The sequence below is a fragment of the Plectropomus leopardus genome, chromosome 11, assembly GCF_026936395.1.
Source record: "Plectropomus leopardus strain MGB_pleo_1.0 chromosome 11, ASM2693639v1, whole genome shotgun sequence".
NCBI classification, from domain to species: domain Eukaryota; kingdom Metazoa; phylum Chordata; class Actinopteri; order Perciformes; family Serranidae; genus Plectropomus; species Plectropomus leopardus.
The window spans coordinates 17,233,556-17,256,871 of record NC_142186.1 but is presented as its reverse complement, the minus strand read 5'-3'; the positions used below and the strand labels follow the sequence as shown (position 1 = coordinate 17,256,871).

General features: G+C 39.7%; 4 protein-coding genes across 6 annotated transcripts in view; 1 reads left to right on the top strand and 3 right to left on the bottom strand.

Annotated features, from left to right (window-relative positions):
• Positions 1 to 1,392: 1,392 nt before the first annotated feature.
• Positions 1,393 to 4,503, bottom strand: LOC121946118 (urokinase plasminogen activator surface receptor-like). Its single transcript, XM_042490559.2, has 5 exons — positions 4,350 to 4,503; positions 3,894 to 4,010; positions 3,659 to 3,805; positions 2,093 to 2,203; positions 1,393 to 1,962 (listed from the first exon to the last, which is right to left on the bottom strand). Exons 1-5 carry the CDS (start codon positions 4,393 to 4,395, stop codon positions 1,763 to 1,765), a joined length of 621 nt encoding a protein of 206 aa, XP_042346493.2. The 5' UTR covers positions 4,396 to 4,503; the 3' UTR covers positions 1,393 to 1,762.
• Positions 4,504 to 9,041: 4,538 nt separating this feature from the next.
• smg9 (SMG9 nonsense mediated mRNA decay factor) lies at positions 9,042 to 17,111 on the bottom strand. The gene is made up of 14 exons (XM_088084113.1): positions 16,967 to 17,111; positions 16,603 to 16,833; positions 16,430 to 16,504; positions 14,936 to 15,170; positions 14,685 to 14,782; positions 14,467 to 14,579; positions 12,787 to 12,898; positions 12,199 to 12,294; positions 11,948 to 12,033; positions 10,675 to 10,781; positions 10,476 to 10,583; positions 10,196 to 10,321; positions 9,961 to 10,105; positions 9,042 to 9,571 (listed from the first exon to the last, which is right to left on the bottom strand). Exons 2-14 carry the CDS (start codon positions 16,747 to 16,749, stop codon positions 9,493 to 9,495), a joined length of 1,527 nt encoding a protein of 508 aa, XP_087940239.1. The 5' UTR covers positions 16,750 to 16,833; positions 16,967 to 17,111; the 3' UTR covers positions 9,042 to 9,492.
• Positions 17,112 to 17,518: 407 nt separating this feature from the next.
• Positions 17,519 to 22,535, top strand: LOC121946088 (uncharacterized). The gene is made up of 2 exons (XM_042490514.2): positions 17,519 to 17,882; positions 19,580 to 22,535. The coding sequence occupies exon 2, from the start codon at positions 19,612 to 19,614 to the stop codon at positions 21,727 to 21,729; it is 2,118 nt and encodes a 705-aa protein (XP_042346448.1). The 5' UTR covers positions 17,519 to 17,882; positions 19,580 to 19,611; the 3' UTR covers positions 21,730 to 22,535.
• Positions 21,859 to 23,316, bottom strand: part of kcnn4 (potassium intermediate/small conductance calcium-activated channel, subfamily N, member 4) — a 26,515-nt gene continuing 25,057 nt past the window's right edge. For 2 of the 3 annotated variants that reach the window (XM_088084105.1, XM_088084106.1), the window contains one exon: positions 21,859 to 23,210. In XM_088084105.1, coding sequence (XP_087940231.1) covers positions 23,117 to 23,210 — 94 coding nt within the window. In that variant the 3' untranslated portion in view covers positions 21,859 to 23,116. Of the gene's footprint in view, positions 23,274 to 23,316 lie in introns of all 3 variants that reach the window. The other variant, XM_088084107.1, reaches the window with a different exon arrangement.

The following is a 23,316-nucleotide window of genomic DNA, read 5'->3' as shown; positions in this document are numbered from 1 at the left end:
CCACGAGATAGTAATACGTGGCCACACATTATTTTTTTTTTCATCCAATGTTACCAGAGGGGCTCCGTACAATTCTAATTGCATTAATTGTTTGTTTTTTGTTTTTGTTTTTTGTCTCCACTGCTGTCTCAGATCAAGTGGCCAAACAGGAATCAGTGCAATTCAATGAAAAGTTCCTGAAGAGTTTAAAAAACTGCCTGCTATAAAAACTTTGCCCAGAAGATGGTGTTGCACTATTCATAGTTGTTTCAGACTCAAACCTCCTGCCTGTTGTATATGACTAACAGACACACAATATGGAGATGGACACAGGCTAAACAGTTGTGGGGTAGAAATCAACAGCAAAAAAGCTGTTAATGAGAGGCTTCTCGTTTACCAAAACTTTATTACAATAAACACTCCCTAATAAGTCAAATTCCTGCCTGCGCTTAATCTGATAACATTAATATACATATCTTCAGAATCATCATCTGGGATGATCAAATTAATTTGCATTAGCCGTTAGTGGGTCAGTTCATTTACAATTTATTTGTCTCATCATTTTGATGTCAGTACAGTTTAGTTTGTCATATTATGCAAAGACCTTCAAGAAAAAGGATCTCAAAGTTCGATTTAGTCACTTGTTCATGTCACATTTGGACATTTCTCAGTATTTGCATCATTTAAGCCAAATTATATTTGAACCCAAGTAGATATAAAAACAGAAAGTAGTCCGCACACTTGACGTGGACGTGCACATTTTTATCCTTGTAACCCAGGTAGCTATAACATACCTAGCTTGCCTAAAAATAGTTTGTGCTTTAGACTTAAAGCAACTTTGCAAAAACTCAAGTGGGTTTAAAAAAGTTGCCCCATCACACTGCTTATCTGTACAATTCTGAGGCATCCAAGCATGTTGCAGCACTGTACAGATGAGTGTACAGTGAAAAGATTGTACAGATGAAGCGGTTTACTGGGGTTGTGGTAAGGACCACACTTGCAAGGTAACAAAAAAGAAACCATTAAAATAGTGTGTGAATGTTCTCTAATTCTCATTCTCATGATACTATGCCTAAATAGATTTTTGTTGCCAGTTGTTTGACTCACATGGAAGGCCTGGTCAGTATTTATTATATATTGATGGACGTAAGGTCAGATGTATTGTGTGTCTAATATTATACATATTAAAAGCTGTTAAGTTTTCTTTTACCTTAAATCAGAATCTGGAAACAGCTAATGCAGATTGTAGGCCTGATTCAGGCCTATGCACACTCTTTTAGTTACGGCAAGCTATTCCATGCACTAACTTCAGTATCCTGAATGGTTATTTGATACAAATGTGTTTTATGTAAGATTGAGATTAGATTTAAAGCACTTAAAGAAAGCACAAAAATACAATCAGAATACGCAGCAGAATTTTAAGAAGTGTATTTATTCAGCATTTTATCAGTAATATCAAAATATTTGCGATAATTGTAATCAAAACATTGTGCTTCAACATGTTTCTCACATTCTTCTTGTTTTACTTAAAAAGGGAAAAGAGCTGTTGTTCACAATTAGTCTGTTCAAAACATTAGCTATAGCTAAAGAAGTTGTCTGGTATGAGGCAAGAGACAAATAGAAGACACAACTTTACTAAATTACATTTTTATGCTTTGCTTGCTGAAGTTTTCTCACTCATCGGCTAAAAGGATAAGGACAGGGGTGTGTGAGCTGAGCCCATGCAAAGATGAGAAGAAAAGCTGTTTGCCATGTGCTGCAGTGACGCTGGCATTTCCACTGTTTAAAAGAGCAACATGAACGAGACCAGTGGTGCCAGCAGGAGCAGAAGGCCAGCATTGGTGCTGCTGGCGCTGTTGCAGAAGTTGCCCTGACAGCAGCGAATATCGGCTCCAATAGATGATAGCTGTGCAGATTGTATACCTGAGCAGATCATTTTGGAAGCGCAGCCCTTCATGGCCATCTTTTGATCTCCTACATTCACTGAGAGAATGAATACAATGTTAGTGTGCGAGCCTTAGGTTATAATACATCTACTAAAATCACTGAGCATCCCCCTGAGCAGAGGAAATAGCCTGAGTGGAACAGCTGTTTAATGTGTTTGGCCAGTTACCGTGTGATGAGATGCAGTAGTCCTCGTTGCCTTCACAATTTATAGTTGCTGTGCAATCTTGTCCATTGCAGGTGAAGCACTGTTTTCCATTTGGATTGGACTTGATGGGCTCTGTAACATAGAACATACATTGTTCATATTGTTTGGAGATGTAGGGATTGAGGGGAGAATACAATGCGCTTCTCTTCTTTAGTTCCTTTTTCGTAGCTTTTTTAATGGATATTTGTTGTTGTTGTTTTTTTTCCTGCAGATGAATAGCTTTCAAACGAACAGATAAACAAAATCAACCCAGTCGCCAGAAAATCTTTGCATTGTACATTTCTGCAGACCGCAGATAGGCTATGTTAAATTTGTATGACAGCAGATATGCTGAAACTTTACAAAGCTCCCCAGGACTTTGCTGGCATTTTTTGGGGATTGCTGCAGCCTGAAATGTCTGATTTCTCAGCAGCTTTTCTAAAAAAAATTGCAAAATGTATACGTTTTTAGGCTTTTATTGCAATGAAATTGCATGGGCAAGTAAACACTGGAAAATAGCTGTGATGCTACCTGGGACTTGGGGCCTGTTATTATGCGCATTTAGTGTTTACCATAGAATTCTTTTTGTGATGGTAATGGGGCAGTAACCGTGGATCGTCAGCAATCCTTCATGTGCAGCTCTCCTCTGCTCAGTTAGCATGAGCTGACGTAGGAGCAATGGCTAACATCTGAAACTGAGCTGTAAAACTGTCTCCTATTGACAAAGAAACAGGCACGAAAACCTCTTGGTTATGGTTGGGAAAAAGTCATGTTTTGATTTAAAATACCCAGTTCTGGGGGCACAATTCCAGCTGAAACTGCTTTCGGTGGCACTATTCCTGGTGGAAACACAGTCATTAAAAAAATAATCACTTTTACTAGCTTCTAAAAACACTGTGATGACTCACTAAAAAACAATTGTTTTTGTCATTTTTTTGCTTTTGAACAGTGGTTTGCAGCTGGGAAGCCATCTCGCCTAGGTGTCATACCATCTTCCATGCCCTCGAACTCCCGATGTCAAGTCAGCTCGTGTATGTCACTTAAAAAACACTGATAACCTACATATCAAATGCACAACGGTAACATATCCATGGTCTGCAAAAACGTACAATACTAACATTTTCTTCTGGTGTCTTGGCTGATAATATTCAATGATGTATGCCATTTGTTGAAAACATGACCTAAAGGTTATAAAACAAGATTCACTTGAGCCTAGAAATTCTCTCTCTCTCACTCACTCACTCACACACACACACACACAGAGAGAGAGAGAGAGAGAGAGAGAGAGCCGCATTGTGGCAGTTAGAAGTGTCATGCCCTTCGTGTCACATCATCTTGGTGGTAATTAAATGAAAATATCTAATATCTCTTTATTTTCTAATATAAATAGTCATTCCTTTGACATCTGAAACATGATACATGCAACCAACACTAACTTTTATGGACAGTAGTTTTTAGTTTTTAACAGCTTTTGCTCATGCAATTGTCAATTGCCATAGATCTCAGTGCAAATAAGTATTACATAAACAAACAAAATGAGTATATTACCAGGGGCAGGTTGAGTGTTGCAGAGCTCAGAGGTGCAACACTTGGATGTAATTGCAGTTTTGGCAATTCCAAAGTTGACTGAACCCTCAACACACTCTTCAGCCAAAGCACAAGTCTTTGCACTGGCATCAAGAACTTTTGAACCACCTGCAAGAAAAGAGGAACTTGGTTAAATTGGATCGGTACCAAGCAGTTTTACACTAAAAACAATGCATTGCACCATACCTGACCATACCTGCATATGAAATGATTTTTACTGCAGCACACTGATGCCGCTGCGAAGGACATTCTGTTGTGACTGTGCAGGTTCCTGTGCTTTCCGGTTCACACGTAAAACATTTCAGAGTGTAGGCTGAGGAAACACAAAACTCAGATACTTAAAAATAAATCGGCTTTTTTCCTACAACAGAAGGCCTAAATAATTTTAACATTTTAATGCTGAAGTAAATTCTTCAAAATGAACACAGCCACAAAAAAATTAAGGTGGTGCCATCTGATCAATATTTGAGTTTTTTTCCAGTTACAACAGAAAAGACTCCAAATCATCTGCAAAAACTGCAGGTGAGTAACAAAGACTATCAGCTGTCCTGTAGACACAACACTGCTATTTGACATGTGAACCATGTCTGTAGCATTCACATAGGTAAATGACCACAAACAGTTAAACATCCAATAACAGAACAAAACTTGCCTTGAGGAAGAAGCACAATCCCAAAGATCAGCGGGAGGAGATGCATTTTGTGATGGTGGGACACAACTGAATTTCAGTTTGAGCTTTTACAGCTTATATAGTTTTCCTGGGAAGGGGTTGTCTTTATACTCAGACACCTCCCTATTCTTCCCTTGACAGTAATGATTCTTAAAAAAAGCCTTTCACCTGAAATGAAACTGAAGTGAAACAAGCAACAAAATACTAAGGACTGCTGGGTCAGTGTTAACAAAAGATACAGTCGTACAACAGTTGATATTGTTTTCACCTTGTGAGTCTGTGTGTGTATCATCAGGGCAAAATGTGGTCCTGGTGACATTAATTCAGGGGTGTCCAAACTTTTTTGAATTGAGGCCAAATTATATAATGTGAAAACACCAGGTTCATAGGTACTAAAATACAGGTCAAACTATCTAAAATGAACTGAGTAATCTGTGATGTAAAATAAACAGCAACCAGCACTTTGTCACACTGCCACTACCTCAGGACTGTTTGGACCCAGGTTTGGTGTGCTGGTGTGCTCACAGATCAGGAATGAGGCTCACACACCTGTGCCCCATGAGCCTCTTAACAGTTCAGGTCCTGTCACCCTTGTTCTGAATGCTGTTCGCTAGATAGAAGTCCACACCTTTGCTGTGAACTTCTGTCTCCACTGCACAGTGAATAAAACGCATCTGAAGCAGCCACAGAATTCGAGCATAGCAGAAGAAAGAAAGAAAGAAAGAAAGAAAGAAAGAAAGTAAAATATGGTGGTAAAATGGTATGGTGTTATGGTAAAAATGGTGTCCCTACATACTGCCCCCCTACGCCTGGCCCCCATGCTTGGACGACACTCATCCTAGAACTTAAACTTTACTTTGATTTTTACTGTATATAAAGTTTTGTGACAGCATCTTGCACAGAGACTATTGCCTTGACAAAATCTGTTCAGGCACACAGACAGACAGACATATTAACACCTGGAAATACACTCAAAACAGCCCCTGTGGTAATTCCTGCTAAAATTGGTGCCACCAGGGCATTTTTTTGTGAAATCTTTCACACTGTCAGTAAAGGAAGTGCAGACACAGATAGTTCATTGATTGACATTATGCATTCTTGCTATAACTCCATTGTTGTATCCAAAACATATATAGTTTGTTTCAGAGAGGATTGTGAGAATTTCAAAATTCTCAGATATATTTTTGAGTTACGCTGGAGTTCTTGTTGGGGTTGTGTGACACCCTGAGCTGTTATTAATGTCATCACTCCAGTTCACCTTATAAAAGCTGATAAAAAGCTGTACAGATCCCTTAAACCCAGTGATGGCGATGATATGAAAGAACAATGCAAATGTGGGAGAAGTCTCAGGATTAGCTAAAGTCTGACTTTTAGATTACAGTGGCTGTCATCTGATGTCAGGTCTACTTCACTGTAGAATTGACTTGATTCACTTGAAGCAGGTCAGCATGGTAAATGTCATAGGTAGTTGGGTAACAACTCCAGTATGTACACCTCTCTTAGTGTGTTAGGCAGTTACTGTAGCTGAAAATGTTTTGAATTTTCACAAAACACAATAGAAAGGTGTGACATGCAAATCTAATTCCACCTGGCTACTGCATGTAGTTTCTAATCTGGCAGCTACTGTGATGACCAGAACTGGGACTTGTGCAACTGCATCAGGTTTGACTTTTTTTCTCAGTTTTTTTGTGTTGTTCCCATGCAAACAAAAGAAATAAACGTGAATAACAACACATTTGTGATTTCAACAATTTTCTGGTGGTGTATTATCTGACAGAATTGCAAGGGTGCCGATATTTTTGGCCATGACTGTAAGTTTAACTTTGAGGTGTGTCCCTTATGGAAGAAAGTGGAAGGACAAGCTCAAACAGGTTTAACTTAACTGAGTTTCCGGTTATGTTTTAACAGAAACAAAAGCTACCGACGACCGTTCTCACAGCATGCTTGATGTCATCTCTATAATGTAAAAGGTTTAAAATCAATATGTCAGTGTTGACTTATGCCATTATTTTCCTGTTAGAGTGCAATAAAAAAGAACCACACATAAAATCTTTTCCAACAGTTTCCTTTTATTTTCTGGGTAACTGTACATTACTCCCTTTTGGAGGGTTGAAAGAAAAGAAACCCCCAGATATTCTCATGTCTTGCAAATAAAATAAATTATCACATCCTGCTTGAACATGTGGTGAGCAAAAGGGAAGAAACAACTGGTTACTTCCCTTTTGCTGACCACTGCTGTACAGGCTGCTGCTGCTGCGTCTGTTCAACATGGCAGGGCTGTGCAGCTTACTGACGCAGAGTGCCAAGAGTCTGCAGGTTGTTTCTCCCGCCAAAGCTTAGAGAAGGTGTCCTGCTTTATATCAGACTCTTCAACACTGGCAGGGTTCACTTGTCCCTTCTGTAGGGTGCAAACAACCATCTCAACTTTCAGTGCCAAGGTCTTCTCTCTGTGACCTGATTATCAGACATAACATCTTGAATCTGGTCTTGTGTAGAACAGCAGATAAACCAACAGGTTAGCAGAACAGGATGTGTGATACCCTGAGCTGTTAGAAATGTCATCACTCCAGTTCCCCTTATAAAAGCTGATAAAAAGCTGTACAAATCCCTTAAACCCAGTGATGGCGATGATATGAAAGAACAATGCAAATGTGGGAGAAGTCTCAGGATTAGCTAAAGTCTGACTTTTAGATTACAGTGGCTGTCATCTGATGTCAGGTCTACTTCACTGTAGAATTGACTTGATTCACTTGAAGCAGGTCAGCATGGTAAATGTCATAGGTAGTTGAGTAACAACTCCAGTATGTACACCTCTCTTAGTGTGTTAGGCAGTTACTGTAGCTGAAAATGTTTTGAATTTTCACAAAGCACAATAGAAAGGTGTGACATGGAAATCTAATTCCACCTGGCTACTGCATGTAGTTTCTAATCTGGCAGCTACTGTGATGACCAGAACTGGGACTTGTGCAACTGTATCAGGTTTCACTTTTTTTCTCAGTTTTTTTGTGTTGTTCCCATGCAAACAAAAGAAATAAACATGTGAATAACAAAACATTTGTAATTTCAACAATTTTCTGGTGGTGTATTATCTGACAGAATTGCAAGGGTGCCGATATTTTTGGCCATGACTGTAAGTTTAACTTTGAGGTGTGTACCGTTATGGAAGAAAGTGGAAGGACAAGCTCAAACAGGTTTAACTTAACTGAGTTTCTGGTTATGTTTTAACAGAAACAAAAGCTACCGACGACCGTTCTCACAGCATGCTTGATGTCATCTCTATAATGTGAAAGGTTTAAAATCAATATGTCAGTGTTGACAAATGCCATTATTTTCCTGTTAGAGTGCAATAAAAAAGAACCACACATAAAATCTTTTCCAAAAGTTTCCTTTTATTTTCTGGGTAACTGTCCATTACTCCCTTTTGGAGGGTTGAAAGAAAAGATACCCCCAGATATTCTCATGTTTTGCAAATAAAATAAATTATCACATCCTGCTTGAACATGTGCAGACAACTGGTTACTTCCCTTTTGCTGACCACTGCTGTACAGGCTGCTGCTGCTGCATCTGTTCAACATGGCAGGGCTGTGCAGCTTACTGACGCAGAGTGCCAAGAGTCTGCAGGTTGTTTCTCCCTTAAAGCTAGAGAAGGTGTCCTGCTTTATATCAGACTCTTCAACACTGGCAGGGTTCACTTGTCCCTTCTGTAGGGTGCAAACAACCATCTCAACTTTCAGTGCCAAGGTCTTCTCTCTGTGACCTGATTATCAGACATAACATCTTGAATCTGGTCTTGTGGAGAACAGCAGATAAACCAACAGGTTAGCAGAACAGGATGTGTGATACCCTGAGCTGTTAGAAATATCATCACTCCAGCTCCCCTTATAAAAGCTGATAAAAAGCTGTACAAATCCCTTAAACCCAGTGATGGCGATGATATGAAAGAACAATGCAAATGTGGGAGAAGTCTCAGGATTAGCTAAAGTCTGACTTTTAGATTACAGTGGCTGTCATCTGATGTCAGGTCTACTTCACTGTAGAATTGACTTGATTCACTTGAAGCAGGTCAGCATGGTAAATGTCATAGGTAGTTGAGTAACAACTCCAGTATGTACACCTCTCTTAGTGTGTTAGGCAGTTACTGTAGCTGAAAATGTTTTGAATTTTCACAAAACACAATAGAAAGGTGTGACATGGAAATCTAATTCCACCTGGCTACTGCATGTAGTTTCTAATCTGGCAGCTACTGTGATGACCAGAACTGGGACTTGTGCAACTGTATCAGGTTTCACTTTTTTTCTCAGTTTTTTTGTGTTGTTCCCATGCAAACAAAAGAAATAAACATGTGAATAACAAAACATTTGTAATTTCAACAATTTTCTGGTGGTGTATTATCTGACAGAATTGCAAGGGTGCCGATATTTTTGGCCATGACTGTAAGTTTAACTTTGAGGTGTGTACCGTTATGGAAGAAAGTGGAAGGACAAGCTCAAACAGGTTTAACCACCAACTGAGGTTTCGGTTATGTTTTAACAGAAACAAAAGCTACCGACGACCGTTCTCACAGCATGCTTGATGTCATCTCTATAATGTGAAAGGTTTAAAATCAATATGTCAGTGTTGACTTACGCCATTATTTTCCTGTTAGAGTGCAATAAAAAAGAACCACACATAAAATCTTTTCCAACAGTTTCCTTTTATTTTCTGGGTAACTGTCCATTACTCCCTTTTGGAGGGTTGAAAGAAAAGATACCCCCAGATATTCTCATGTCTTGCATAAAAATAAATTATCACATCCTGCTTGAACATGTGCAGACAACTGGTTACTTCCCTTTTGCTCACCACTGCTGTACAGGCTGCTGCTGCTGCGTCTGTTCAACATGGCAGGGCTGTGCAGCTTACTGACGCAGAGTGCCAAGAGTCTGCAGGTTGTTTCTCCCGCCAAAGCTTAGAGAAGGTGTCCTGCTTTATATCAGACTCTTCAACACTGGCAGGGTTCACTTGTCCCTTCTGTAGGGTGCAAACAACCATCTCAACTTTCAGTGCCAAGGTCTTCTCTCTGTGACCTGATTATCAGACATAACATCTTGAATCTGGTCTTGTGGAGAACAGCAGATAAACCAACAGGTTAGCAGAGCAGGCGGCTGTATTCAGAGAGGGCCGAAGACTTTTTCACCCCATCCCAGATTCGAGCTGCATAATGGAACCTGTAAAAACAACATAACAGACCACAAATTGTATTCACCTAGATGAAACGGTGAAACCAGTGATTTAATGATTTTATATTTTGAGAGAGACGATACTTTCTAGCATTGTCCTTTTAATTGATAATGTATAATAGAGAGGCAGACGGAAAATGTGTGGAGGCTGAAGTGCAATAAAAATCCAAGGATGTTTCGGTTTATGTGGTATGCATCTTAGTCAGCAGCCCACAGCAACCATGTAGCCACATGCCCAGAGGAAATGACATCCATACTGTTATAAAATTTCTATTGCTGTGTTCATTTGAATTATGTTGTTTTGTCCGATAAAGCACCATAGAAATTAAGTTAATGTTATTATAAAAGAAAAGTGAACAAAGAAGAATGACTTTTACCAGTTTTTCTCAGTGAGGATGGTATGTGACAGCTGACAGCGGGGCATGGCCAGTATTTGGCTGCGGAGTTTTGAAACCATGGTGGAGAAGGCAGGATGTCCTCTGTATCCCGGGAGCAGGGAGAAGAGCGGATATGTTCCCGACCCTAAACACGGCACAAAGATTCATTCACATCTTACACAATATACAAGTGGACAACTGAGTTTGCCTTTTGTGATGATAAATTCTCTGTAACCTGCTTTAGTCAGATTATCTTCCCCATCGTTTTCCTGCATAGGAAGGAGGAACATGTTGACTTCAGTTGCCAGATAGTCCTGCCCCAGGCCAGGAAAGATATTGCAGTCGAGCATGGACAATGTACCTGAAACCAACCACATAATATGGGAGGAGTGCAAGAATAACATCATGAAAAAACTACTGTTTTAGTCAAATCACCACATTAAAAACCAGTCATATCAACAATATCGTCCCAGAATAGATTTATGAATGAAGAGAATATTTTTGAAGTTTTGAACCTTTGTATTTGAGATGAGAGTGGGTCATTAATTTGTCCACCACCATATGCATGTTCTTCAGATTCCTTGGGCAGAAATCATCTCGTCTGGCCTTATTCTGGAGAAACACTGGAGGAATTTAAGGAGGAGACACTTTTGTTTTGATTGCATTAAACCTGGTAGGTGCGTTAGATTGTGTGTTTCTGCGTTAAAAGGTCACCTATGTGAGGATAGTACTCTGCTCCATCGTCATTTCCCGAGGAGCCAGTGCTGTCGTGGCTTGCAGACGGAGTAGAAGGTTTCAGCATTTCAGCGGTCTGAAGAAACCTGTCCACAAACATCAGTTAACTTCCAGTGTGGTACTGACATCTGAATCCATGAGACTTATCAAAAAGAGAACTTAAAAGATTCTCACAATAAATTAAATAAAACAAAAAGGAAATGTTGTCAATAGTTTAGCCTTCTGCTAGCGGGAGCTAAAGGCTCACGGCTCCAGCTTCAAGTTCATGTTTATATAGTAGAAGTTAGCTGGAGACAGTGTTGAAAATTAAATTTGTTGTCCGACCGGTAGATTCCAAAATCTACCAGCCACTCAGTAGATTGTCATTGTTCTTTGGCTTGTGAGTGAAGCAAATCTAGCAGCCACGTGCATATTTTACCAGCATTTGGCTGGTGCTAATTTCCAGCCCTGGCTGATTCTAGTCTCATTTGTGGTCTGTGTGCTAAGCAGAGAGAGCTTTGAGTGAATGCACTGCACCTTATTCTACAATTAAATAAGATAACTTCAATCAAACACTTGGTCATTTTATAAAGCACACAAATCTAAATATTTATTAATCCTCTGGGAGGAGGGGCGTAGGACAGAAAGGCATAAGTAGAAAGAGGGAGGTGTATTTTTATTTTTTCCTTTCTCTTTTTTGCCTATTCCAAATTTCTGCCTACCCTAGCATACACCATATGGGCATGTAATATTGTCTTAAGTAATACTTGAAACTGTTCTTTGACTCCTAACCTTTTAAAGATATATAAGTTGTTATATTTGGTTTAAATAAATGTATAAACTTCCAAGATCAGTGTAATGTGCCATCTGGCTGCCAGAAAGCTGATTACAGCTAATGCTTTCCATACAGAGATGTAATTTTTAATTGTGTGAGCTTTAAATTAGGAAAAAGTAAACACAAGGAATGTGTCTTATCATGAGATTTGAGTTATTCAGAGTAATTATTACAATTTGCTGTTCACAGGTAATGATGCACTAGACAAGATCAATGAGCACATGTTTGACGGGTACATTGCAAGTCAGGCTCTGCTCGCATTTGTTGTGTACAAGACCAACTGAGAGATAAACATTACTGAGCTTATGAAAAAGCAGAAGACAAATATCCTCTCAAGATACAAAATGAAATGCTCAACATTCCTGGAGGGGGGGGGGCTTTCAGAGCTTTTCTCTTGTGAGCCTGGGCAGTATTCATGGTAGACAAGGAAGTACCTACCTGTACAGATTTAAGTCAGTGAACCAGTCTTGAACAACAATGACCACATGGCACACGGTGAACAGAAATGCGGCGATCTGCAGAGACTGTTGACAGATTAAGAGTGAGGACAGAAGAAATAAACTTGTAACTATCATTAAACAATGTACCCCAGGACCTGAGGCACATATTGACCCCGTGAGCTTCTGCACTCATGCTCACATAAACAACAAGTGCAAACACCCGCTGTCATCTGCAGGTCAGCCACTGACCTGCATCTCAACATATGTGTGAGGGAGGTTGTACTCTGGAGGCAACTTGCGATCGTTGTTGATGAGGTGGTCGAGAATAGATGGGCTGAGCATTGGCTGAAGAAACAAATAACGAATTTACGCACAATTAATCAATCTATAACCAAATACAGTGTTTTAAAGGCTACCTGTAACTTCTTTCTTTTCAAGGTGGCAATACAATTTGTCTAATAGACACCTGATGGTTTCTAGGTATTCTATTTTAATCAGCTATTGAGGAGTGAGATTATTTTGTAGAGCTGCTGTTTGTATTAGACAATCGTTGAGTCTGTGCTGATTGTTGCGTGTTGTATTGGTGCTGTAATGTGTTTTGTCAAACTGTGAGTATGTATGCTTTGTTATGTGTATTTGTGTATTTGTGTAATCTTGTACATGAAAGATTGCAAAGGAGAATAATGGAGACCCCAGGAAGAGTAGCTACTGTCTAAAACAGAAGCTAGTGGGAATCTTAATAAACAAACAAACAATTCCATTACAAATGAATAAGACTACAGAGAAAGACAAAACAAATTGTCACTGTATCTGCTTCATTCTATACTTCATTCAGACCTGTGTATCCAAGAAGATGACTCTCTCTTGTGTGATGAAGAAATCGATGCCTGTGCTCTGGTTTCCTCCTCGTTCCTTGATTTCTTGTGTCTGCGCTCTGAACACATAACCCCTGTGCAAACAAACACGTATTACAGCAATTCAAGTCCCTGCATTAGTTAAGCTAAAAGATAAATGTTAACATTTAAGGGATGCATGGATAGGGCATGAAATTCTAAATAATTATTTATGTTGATACTTATTTATTTGTTTTTTCTAAAAGAACGGTCCTCAATTATGTGGTTTTCTGATATTTGGACATTGGACAATATCACACATAAAACTGATCATTTAAAAAAATATATATATAATGAGTTAAACACTCTACTCACGCTTCATTCTACAGACACAGATGGATTTGCTCTATCGCCCCCGTGTGTTTAGCAAGAGTACCACCACTTTTTTAATGTGCAGTTTAAAAATAAAAATTTTGATGAAGAAACAAACAGAATTGTGCGATTTGTTTGTGTTATCTGATTTTGCATTTTAATTTTTAAGTGGTGAGGATGAGCTGTTTTTGAAACACTCCTTCCATTCCAATTGAACAATATGAAGAGTAAATTATAAGAAAGACAAACTGACAGTAAAGTCCTAACTTATTTTAAGCAGACATGAGTTTTAGGGCTGGGCTTATGGACAATTTTGGCTTCCAACGATTATGAATACAAGGTAAGGTATGTTCTCATTTTTTCTTTTGTTGTAAATGCAGCACACCACTTTCCTTTACAGTGGTGCATTTCAGGTGCGAAATGCCCAAACTTGCTCTCAGCCAGGCTGTGGCATGTTAAGTTCACCTTGAGCCTTTGGTCAACAAGAAAAGTAAAAGCAATCAGCTGTTTGGAAACACTTAAGTTTAAATTAGGCTGAAGAGGAACAACAACAAATACTATGAAAGATCTGCACCACAAGGCAAAACCATCAATTTGTTTAATCATCTGAAATTCAATCGCAAAATGGTCTATGGCCAAACAATAGAGGAGCAAAAGAACTGAAAAAAAAGCAAATCTCCCTTAAATTCTTCCACCACAACACAGTCATTGATCAAAGCCAGTCTTTATAATGCAACTACCTCCCCATCCAGCTCTCAAGAAAACCCACTGTTAAAAAGACATGTTTTTTCAATAAATACTTTATGTTTCTAAAGTCCATGAGTAACTGTGTTTAATAATCGTGATCTCAATGTTGATAAAAAAAAAATCAAATATATATTTTTTTTTTCCAGAATCAAGCAGCCAAAACATATTTTCCCTTGAACAATATCCTGTTAGGAATCTGGCATCACCTACAAAAAAAACTATACAAAATGCTTTTGTATTCTGCCATTCTAGTCCTGTTCGACACATTTAAATACTTTTTAGATTATATAATTTACATGTGCTGTCACTAGTGTATTGATGCTATAGTTTTAGACCAATGTGTAGTGCAGGTAGGTCTTAGTAGTACAACAACAGTACTGTGAGTCCAACTGATGGATTTTTTATAAAATTTAAATTCCAGGCCTCATTCAGTCAATTGGCATCAAGAACACATTATCAGTTGTTTTAAATCCCTCTTACATACACGATGACATTTTCCATCATCATGGGAGCGCCTCATTCTTGTCAGCATCTTCTAACTGCGGGCCTCCTTAAACAACCTCACCTTTGATCTTCCTCAGGCGTGTTGGCAGATAACAGTGACATGATGGTAGATTTCCCACTTCCCTGCAGGCCAATGACTCCCACCACCAACATATCTGTCTGGTCCCTCAGATACTGCAACACATGACAACAAAACACAACTCCCATTGCGTGCCACACAGCACAGTGTATTAAAAACATTCAGAAAGCATATAACAGGATGGCTGCACATGAACTCACCTCCATGGCAGTGTCACACCAATTCATCTGATCATCCACGAGCTTAATGCTGTGCTTCATCTTCTCCGGAGGGAGGAGTTTAGACTGACCGACCATGGCTGAAGTCATATGGAAAGATTTAAGGTTTACTTTCCTTTTTTCTGTGCACATAGATTGACCTTAATGAGCTCATCCAAACTGAGTTTTTGTCACAGTAAATGAACTTTATAATACAAATTAAAGTTACATTTGTGAAATCTACAATAACTCACGGTCCACGGCGCTGCTCGATGCAGAAGCTCCCATTCCTCTGTTTTGGATCTGGTAAACAGGCTGAGTGGGCCTCTGCCCCTCCCTCTCCATCTTGGAGGGCCCCGGTCCAGAGGGCTGAGCTGCCGTTTCTGGAGGGGTCCCTGGCTTCCCTCCGTCGTCCCTGGCTTTCATTAGCATGATGGGCTTCTCCAGGACCGGAGCTCCACTGATGGGTGCATTCTGTGACGGCTTGGCCTGGAAAAGGATCCAACAACAGCACAAATCAATGAATCAGATGACCAGAGAGGTAAAACAGCTTAATACATATTATGAACTGTGTTTTATGTTATTATCACTTATGAACTGTGACTCATTTGTTTCGGCATTGTGAACGTAGCCTTAAATTGTGGAAAGAACTGTAAAGTATTGGTACCTTACATTGCTTTGGACAAAAGCATCTGCAAAACTAGTTCATGTAAAAGTACATATTCTGATATCATAATTATTCTGTGTGCCTGATGCAGAAAGTATGCAGAATATTAGTTGTCACGCTTATTTCCTATTCCTTATCGTCCACCACATTTTAGTACCTCCAGCATGCCTATAGCATGTAGTACATGCAGAATGCAGTACTTGTAGTAGGCAGTATAAATCTACAATCCACAGATGGGGAGAAGCGATAGCTCCTCTCATTTTGGCCTACCATATTATTATTACAAATACTACTTCTACTACTAAAACTAGTACTGCTACTAATGCTGCTACTACTTCTTCTACCCCTGTTGTACTGTTTGGCCTTTGGATGTCAAAAAAAGAGATTATAGCAGCAACTTTAAGGAGCATGCAAACATTATATATATCAGCATCTTCATGGTATTATCCAATTCTGTAACCTTTAATCCTATTACCACTATTGGTACTACTTCGACTACTACTAGTGCTACTGTTTGGCCTATGTATGTTAAACACAGACATGAGAAGATTGATAGCATATTTTATACACACATATATGCCATACTTTGTTTTGGAGTTTGTTATTTTCCCAATTCTGAATATTGATGGAAAGATTTTAATTTGTATTGTGCATGCATATCGGTTCCAACTATCGGCTATCTATATTAACTACTGATAATAGGTATTGGCTCTGAATGACAAATATCTGTGGACCCCTAGTACTTGCAATATGTAGTATATGAAGTCTGCTGAAACTGTAGCATGTGTTATCTACAGTATGCTATACTTGTAGTATGTAGTACAGGTAGTATACACACACACACACACACACACACACACACACACACACACACACACACACACAAACACACACACACACACACAGTGTGGCCTTGATACCTCAATGATTCAGCTCCTGGTGATAAAACTTAATAAGTATTTGGTGATAACAGGGACACAGTCAAAATGTCTTGCGATAACTTCTAGAGAAAGGTATTATGGTTTGTGTTCAGTAAGGGGAAGTGTTAAAAGAGTTTAGTATCTGAGACAGGCTGACATACCCTTTCTCCGGGGGGTTTTGCAAGGATGATGGGGGTCTTCTGAATGAGTGGGCCTGGTGGATCTTCGCTTCCATCCTGAAAAGACAAATTTAAGTGAGTCATTATTCTGCACAGAATTAAAACACCGCAACACCGACTTTATTAATGAGAGGATGTGGTTGTATTATAGCCACCCTTCGCTCCCTCGGTTGATACTCTCGGTCTCGACTGGGACCGGACAGATTTTGCCCCGGTGGTCCGGCATCTCTGTCCCCCCGGCGTCGCCTCCTCCGGCGTCCCTGCCCGTACATCCCGGGCTGACTGTGGCCGGACTCTGACATGTCTCTGCTCAGCTGGTTCACCACAGCAGCTAATGACAACAGACAGCTAGCTAAAGATGGGAGCCGAGTCCACGCAGGTGAGACCTAAAGATAAAGTAAATTCCACTGAAATATCTTCAACACTAGAAATGTGCTCTCAGCTAAAGTCAGCGACCATGAGACGATTCCTTCCTTTGGCGTTTAAAGACATTTATTAGTGTGAATCCAAAGCACTCGCCTACGGTGTATTCATGTTGGCTGGAGCTTCCCCTTAGTGCGCTTCTTTCGTAGCTCGGCGTTGCCCGTTTCGCAATGTTGGACGTTGGTTCGCCAATACCAAAGGCTAAAGGAAACTCCACCCGCCTGATATTCGTTTGGTTCCCAATCAAACGCACCTCGTTCGTCTAGTAAATGAAGTCGTCATGAAACATCGTACAGATATGGGTAGTTCCGCTGATGGAGGGAACATTTTGACTTGAAACCAGGGTATGTTTTTTAACCCCTTGAAATCTGGATCGACATAACTTTTTTAGTGCTGCGTTCAGACGCCTTTCACAAGTTATTGGACTCCTTGGAGCGATTTGGTATAATTTCTGCCGAAAGCATCAGATTTTAAAAATGTAAAATACGTGTGAATTAAACTTGTTATAAAGTTTTTATTAAATTTAATGTCAGTAGTAGTTTTGCATTTGCAATTGTTTTTTTATTTTTGGAAAAGTGCGACTTCCCTATGATACATCCATGAGTGAAACTCTCTGGTGCATTCTGGGAGTTGTAGGCGCCCCTTTTCCGGTTTTAACCGGATATGGAGGAGTTGGGCTTGTGGACGCCATCAACAACATGATGGTGTCTTCAAATATTAAATTTCAAGTGTCTTGTTATTGTAATGTATTGAACAGCATCTGAACTAGTGTCACCTGCACAGGTGGATGCGCTTCAAAAACAAATCTTGGTGAGAGGTGAACTCCGAAAACCTGAAACATTAAATATACGTGGACGTTAACATTAGCTATTTTTATTTTTAAGTAACGCACAGTAACGCATGTAACTGACTTGGGCAAGTTGACACCTTCTAGTCTGGATTAATCCCATTATTTCACCTCTGCTCTGTGCAGCAGGAGGTAGTTTTTTGGTCCAGTACTTTGTGGACAGAGGTAGGTATTCTTTTCATGTGCAGTTGAAAGTACATATAAGTGTCCTCTGTGACTCAAACGTAGTCTTTTCACACTAAAATATAATGTAACGTTAGCTACAATTGGGAAAGCGGTCGTAAAGGGGATAACAGTGTCAGTGTGGTGAAACTTTCATTATTTATCATCATTAATCGTCATTGTTTATGTTTTCTGTTGACAGTTTAATCTACAAACAGTTAGAAAAAAAGTAAACTCTCAGAAAATTGTGAACTTGGCACAACTTTCCCGACCTTTAGGTGACCTTATGAAATTGCTTAATTTGGCCAGAATTCAAAGATATTGGATTGAAGGTAAACAATAAAGTGAAAACACTGAGACAGTCGTGCCAGCGTCTTTCTGATGCTGTACTGTACTTAAGCACAGGGAGGCTTTGAGCTGACAGTGCTGACATGTAGGGGTGTAGAGGCCCCACGATATGACATTATCGCGATACCTTAGTCATGTTATGATATTATTGCAGTTAGTTGCAATATGCTGAGTATTGCGTTAGAATACACTGTGATTTACACAATACTATAACGTTTTCAGTCTGTTTATCTCACTTTGTGGATTGAAAAAGCCATTGATTATATTATTCTAGTAGGCTACCAAAAGTTTGATTTCTACGTGTAATATTTATAATTTATATAATTTAGAAAAACAAACAATACTTCTACAAAAAAATATTGTGACACTATGCTGGAGCATTTTTCCCCAACACCTCATAATATGGATATGTTAAGCAGGTATACAATGCTCACCATCATAGTTTAGAGTGTTATCTTGCAAACATTTAGCCCTAAACATGAAATATAGCCGAGGCTGATGGCAATGGCGCTGCTTTTGCTGGTATTTAGTCATAAACCAATTAACAGTACAAACTGAAAATTTGTCCTTATTTTGGCGATAGATAGATGGATTCAGAGGGTAACCAGGTCAGTGGGTTTTAACATTTTGGGACAAAAAATCTCTGGATTCAAATTAAATAGCAATTATGAATTCTGCTATGACCTGATTCTTTTTTGGTCAGTCAACTTTTTAGCCTATAGTATTCTTTTAGCTGTAAACCACACATTATTGTGGCTTTATTTTGGCGAAATATTTATCTTAAAGGTATAGTATTTAGGATATAGGTGGACATATTGGCAGAAAGGGAATATAGTCTGTATGTTAAGTATGTTTTCTTTGGTTTATAATTATCACCTAAAAAGAACAGCGCTTGTGTTTTATCGTGGGATGAGCCATGCTTATCTTCGTGTGAGCAGGTGTGTGTCCAGAGTCTTCCATGTTGCACCACCACGTTTATACGGTAGCCTAGAATAGACAAACCAAACAGTGGCTCTCGATCGGGCAGTTCTGGGTTTTACATTGGCCACTGTGGTTAGCAGTTTCTGTTGTTTTGGAAAGGAAGAGGCCTCTGCGGATAATTTGGCTCCTGGTTAAAACCCTGTGAACATGAATACTGAAGGAAGTCTCAACGGGGGAGGTGTCAGCCAGTTGTAATTGTCCATTCTTACCGCTAGATGCCACTACATTCCCTTAAATCTTATACACTGCTTCCGTAAGACCAAATGGCTGTCTGCTGTGATGTTCGCTCTATATGCTTGTATGAAACCTGCAATATGGATTTATCCTCAGTCATTTTCAAACAATTCTGTTCATTCTGTTTTAAATTGCAGACCAACGAGGGATTTGCCTTGACCTGCTCCTTATGTCTGAAGACTCAAGCAGTGGTGAGGAATGGTGTTTATCCATAAAAAGGAAGGTGGATGATTGCCAAAGAGAGGCAAAATGTTGGGAATGCGGCAAAATATTCAGCAAAATAACGAACTTGATGTCCCATTACAAAAGCCATGATATCAAAGCCACCTGCTACATCTGCTCAGTTACTTTCCGACGCCTGACGTCGCTCTTCATGCACCTGGATAATGTGCACTTGCCACCCTCCTGCTCAATGTGCAATCATTCTTTCAGTAATGTGTGGGACTTAAACAAGCATGCAGAGAGATATTGCAGAGGCCCAGCGAAATTTCAGAAAGCTCCCTCTTTGACTTTTGCCGTCACTGATCAGATACAGAATAGTTACAGTGTCCCTAGTAAAGTGACAGCAAGGCAAACCACAAACTCAGCACAATTTCAACAAGATCAGATACAGAATAGTCATGTTATTAATAACATGACAGCACAGCAAAACACAAACTGTACACCATTTCAAAACGCTCGCCCTTTGACATTTGCCGTCACAGGTGAAATAAAGAGTAGTTACAATGTCCCTAATAACATGACAGCACAGCAAACCACAAACTCGTTGTCGGAGCTCAGGCCTCAACAAAGAGTTGAGATGAAGTCTGAGAGTCCTGAGATGCCTGAAAACAGTGTAAAGTATGTCGCTGGTGAAGATGATAAGAAAGACATTGTCATGGAAAGTGAGTGTAAGAGAGCTGACAATTCAACAAGCTCTGAATCCGATGATGAAAATAAGACAAGCTCTAAACTTGCAGACTTGTCTCCAGATGATCCAGAATCAGAGGGAGGCTCAAGTTCAACCAATGATTCCAGTGACTCTTCTAGAAGTATGCACTCCAAAAACACACTTGCAGCCCTTCCTAACATTAATAATCCAATGTGTGCTGCATGTGGTAGAGGGCCATTTCGGTCAATGAAGCTGCATTTGCTGCACTGTAGTGGTATAAGGGTAAAATACCAGTGTTCAGTATGCAAGAACATCTTTCTAACTGAGGAGTCCATTAAGGAGCACTACATGCCTCTGTATTCCTGTGAAATCTGTGGCCAAGTTTTCCCTCAGGAGAGCTTGTACCGTCACCATCCGTGTCCCAAGGGAAGCAAATCGCCTCTGGTCCTCTTTTGTGCCGAGTCAATGCCGCAAGCGTGTAACATTTGCAAATCCTTTTTCACTTCGGAGAAAACTTTGTCAGAACATGTCACCAGAGTTCATACGACAGTGGTCAGCACCAAGGTGTGCATCATAACCAATCCGTCAGTGTTGACTGATAAAAGGATATTGCCAGGTGTCCACGGCACAGCAGCCATCAGTCGTCCAAATATGGTTAATAAGGTCATAAATGGACATCTCTTTACTGGCCATAACCATGCACAGTCTCTGTCCACTGTTAGACCCCCCATGCCCCATCCGGGTAGACCTCCTGCCACTTTATGCATGGCCTCTGCTGCTGCACTTGTTGGATCAGGAAAAGACTTTGCCCTTGGTCCAAACAACCAGCCTTCAAGCCGTCAGTCTGCACCTTTATGTCGTCCTCCCAGTGCCACTCACACAATTTCATCTACTGCAACCTCTGACCCAGTCCCACCACCAATGCCCACCATCATTGCCATGTTTGAGAACGACAGCCATGACATTGCTTTAATGAAACGCATGAACACAGACTGGCGCTCTAAGGCCACTTACCCCTGCAGGCAGTGCGGCGCCATCTCCCGGCAGCCCTCCCTCATAATCAGCCACCGCTACCTCCACCGAGGCCACCGCACACACCAGTGCCAGTGTGGCCGAGCTTTTAAGCACCGGCTGCACCTGCTGCGGCATTGCGTTCAGCATGCAGAGACTGTAAGCTACATCTGTGTCAGCTGCGGGGAGACTTTCACTGGAGCAAAACTCTTAGCTGAGCACATTAAGGGCAAATCACAGAAGAAATCTCAATCTGGGCGTAAATGTAAATGTAAAGTTAAGAGAACGTGCAAAATGCCCTTTACATGTGGCTGTGGACAACTCTTTCTTAGGCCTTCGGCTTATATATGGCACCAACTTAAAAACATGACAAAAACTAAACAACTGAAGAAGCCCTTGGGATGAGAAGACATCTCTTGTGTCTCCATGACTTTTATCTTGTCTTCTTCAGCTTTGTGCAACACAATTTAAAAAGTGTTAAACCAAAACGGATTGTCACTATTTTGTTTTTTAAATGACAAAATCAAAGCAAAACAACATACACATTCATTTTTAATGGCTTTTGATTATAAGCATGTCCTGGACAGTTGTTAACATGTTTTCACCATTTGCAAACGATACATAGTAAACACGGTTAGAAAAAGTTCCTCATCGGTTCTTTTTTACAATACACCGGAGTACAAATTAACCCATGAGGAATTTTTTTTTTTATTGTTGGATTAAGTTAAAACACAAAACTCCAGTTTATCCTCCAGAGAAAGAGTTAATCCAGTTTTGGTATTTTTTCTCACAAAGTGCATTTTTAACAGTGAGGTTTTATATGGGAGTATCTGACTCCTCGTTTATTCAGATTTGTTTTCACCACAGCTGATTCAAATGTTATGCTCCTGTGAGACATAGTAGAAGTCTCGATATTCAGGTTGAAAATAGCATATGATTTCTTTGTAGTTGGTACATAATCCTGATTTTAATGCTCATGGAGCTCAATTTTGTGCAATTTACTTAATTCATCTCCACTAGATGGAGCTGTTGGGTTGCTAAAGACAACTTTGCTCTTGTTGCATTGTTCTCAGAGCAGGTGTCAACTATTCAATGCTTTTCCTGAATCAGAAGATTACAACCTTAAATGTTCACAATAATCAATGAGTTTCAGTTGATATCCCTTAAGAGCCCAATAATTTACAGTTTGAAATAAAAGCTTCTTCCCACTATACCTGAATCAAAGTTTAGGGTTTTTTTCTTGTTTGAGAATCAAAACACATTTCATTCACAATTCAATTGATGGCTTAGAGGAAATCAGAACAATGAGTAATCGTCAGTGATTGTATTATATTCAGTAAGCCTGCTGCGAACAATAATCAATCATTCAACCATAAAACTGTCTGCTGATTTAAAAAAAGGATTTGCAAGAGTTTTTAAAAAAAGTGATAAGGCTAACACTGAAATACTGCAAGAAATTTCAAATAAAATTCATTTGTAAAAAATAAGTATCTTATTCCACGGGAATAAGGCAGTGACAAAGTCCTTCAATGAAACCTCGCATGTAGCAGATAAGAAAACAAACCCTGGAGCCTTTGATGGAGTGGATCATAAGGCTCTCCACAGTTCTTGTTTGAGATTAATTCAGTTTTTTGTGCACCATTACAAATATAACTGCTGGAAACACAAAAGATTTCTCAAAAAGCGCTGTGTGATTCTCCCACAGTGGATGGAAGTTGTATTTTATCTGTATAATTTTACAGCTATGAGTCATTTTGCCGTGCACTCAGCACAGGGCCAGAAGATGAGATCTTTAGTAGGTATGCCAGTCCTCCAAGTGGTTCAGCATGTTATGAGTCTGGAGCAGCTCTGGGTTGAGAGGATTAACCATCTCACTTTCATGGATACTGTAGAAGAAAGCACTGAGGACAGTTATCTGTCTCCATAACAAGTGTATGTAGCCATGTCACCTGCAAAAGAAATCAACAAAACATGACTTCTTTTCCTTAGTGA

Coding starts and splice junctions, on each gene's coding strand:
- smg9 (XM_088084113.1), bottom strand. CDS start 16,749: ATGTCAGAGTCCGGCCACAGTCAGCCCGGGATGTACGGGCAGGGACGC. Junction 14,580..14,684: donor GGTGTGACACTGCCATGGAG/GTGAGTTCATGT, acceptor CATGTGTTGCAG/TATCTGAGGGACCAGACAGA. Junction 10,322..10,475: donor CTCTCATCTCAAATACAAAG/GTTCAAAACTTC, acceptor GGTTGGTTTCAG/GTACATTGTCCATGCTCGAC.
- LOC121946088 (XM_042490514.2), top strand. CDS start 19,612: ATGTCTGAAGACTCAAGCAGTGGTGAGGAATGGTGTTTATCCATAAAA.
- LOC121946118 (XM_042490559.2), bottom strand. CDS start 4,395: ATGCATCTCCTCCCGCTGATCTTTGGGATTGTGCTTCTTCCTCAAG. Junction 4,011..4,349: donor GATTGTGCTTCTTCCTCAAG/GCAAGTTTTGTT, acceptor GTGTTTCCTCAG/CCTACACTCTGAAATGTTTT. Junction 2,204..3,658: donor CAACACTCAACCTGCCCCTG/GTAATATACTCA, acceptor TCTATGTTACAG/AGCCCATCAAGTCCAATCCA.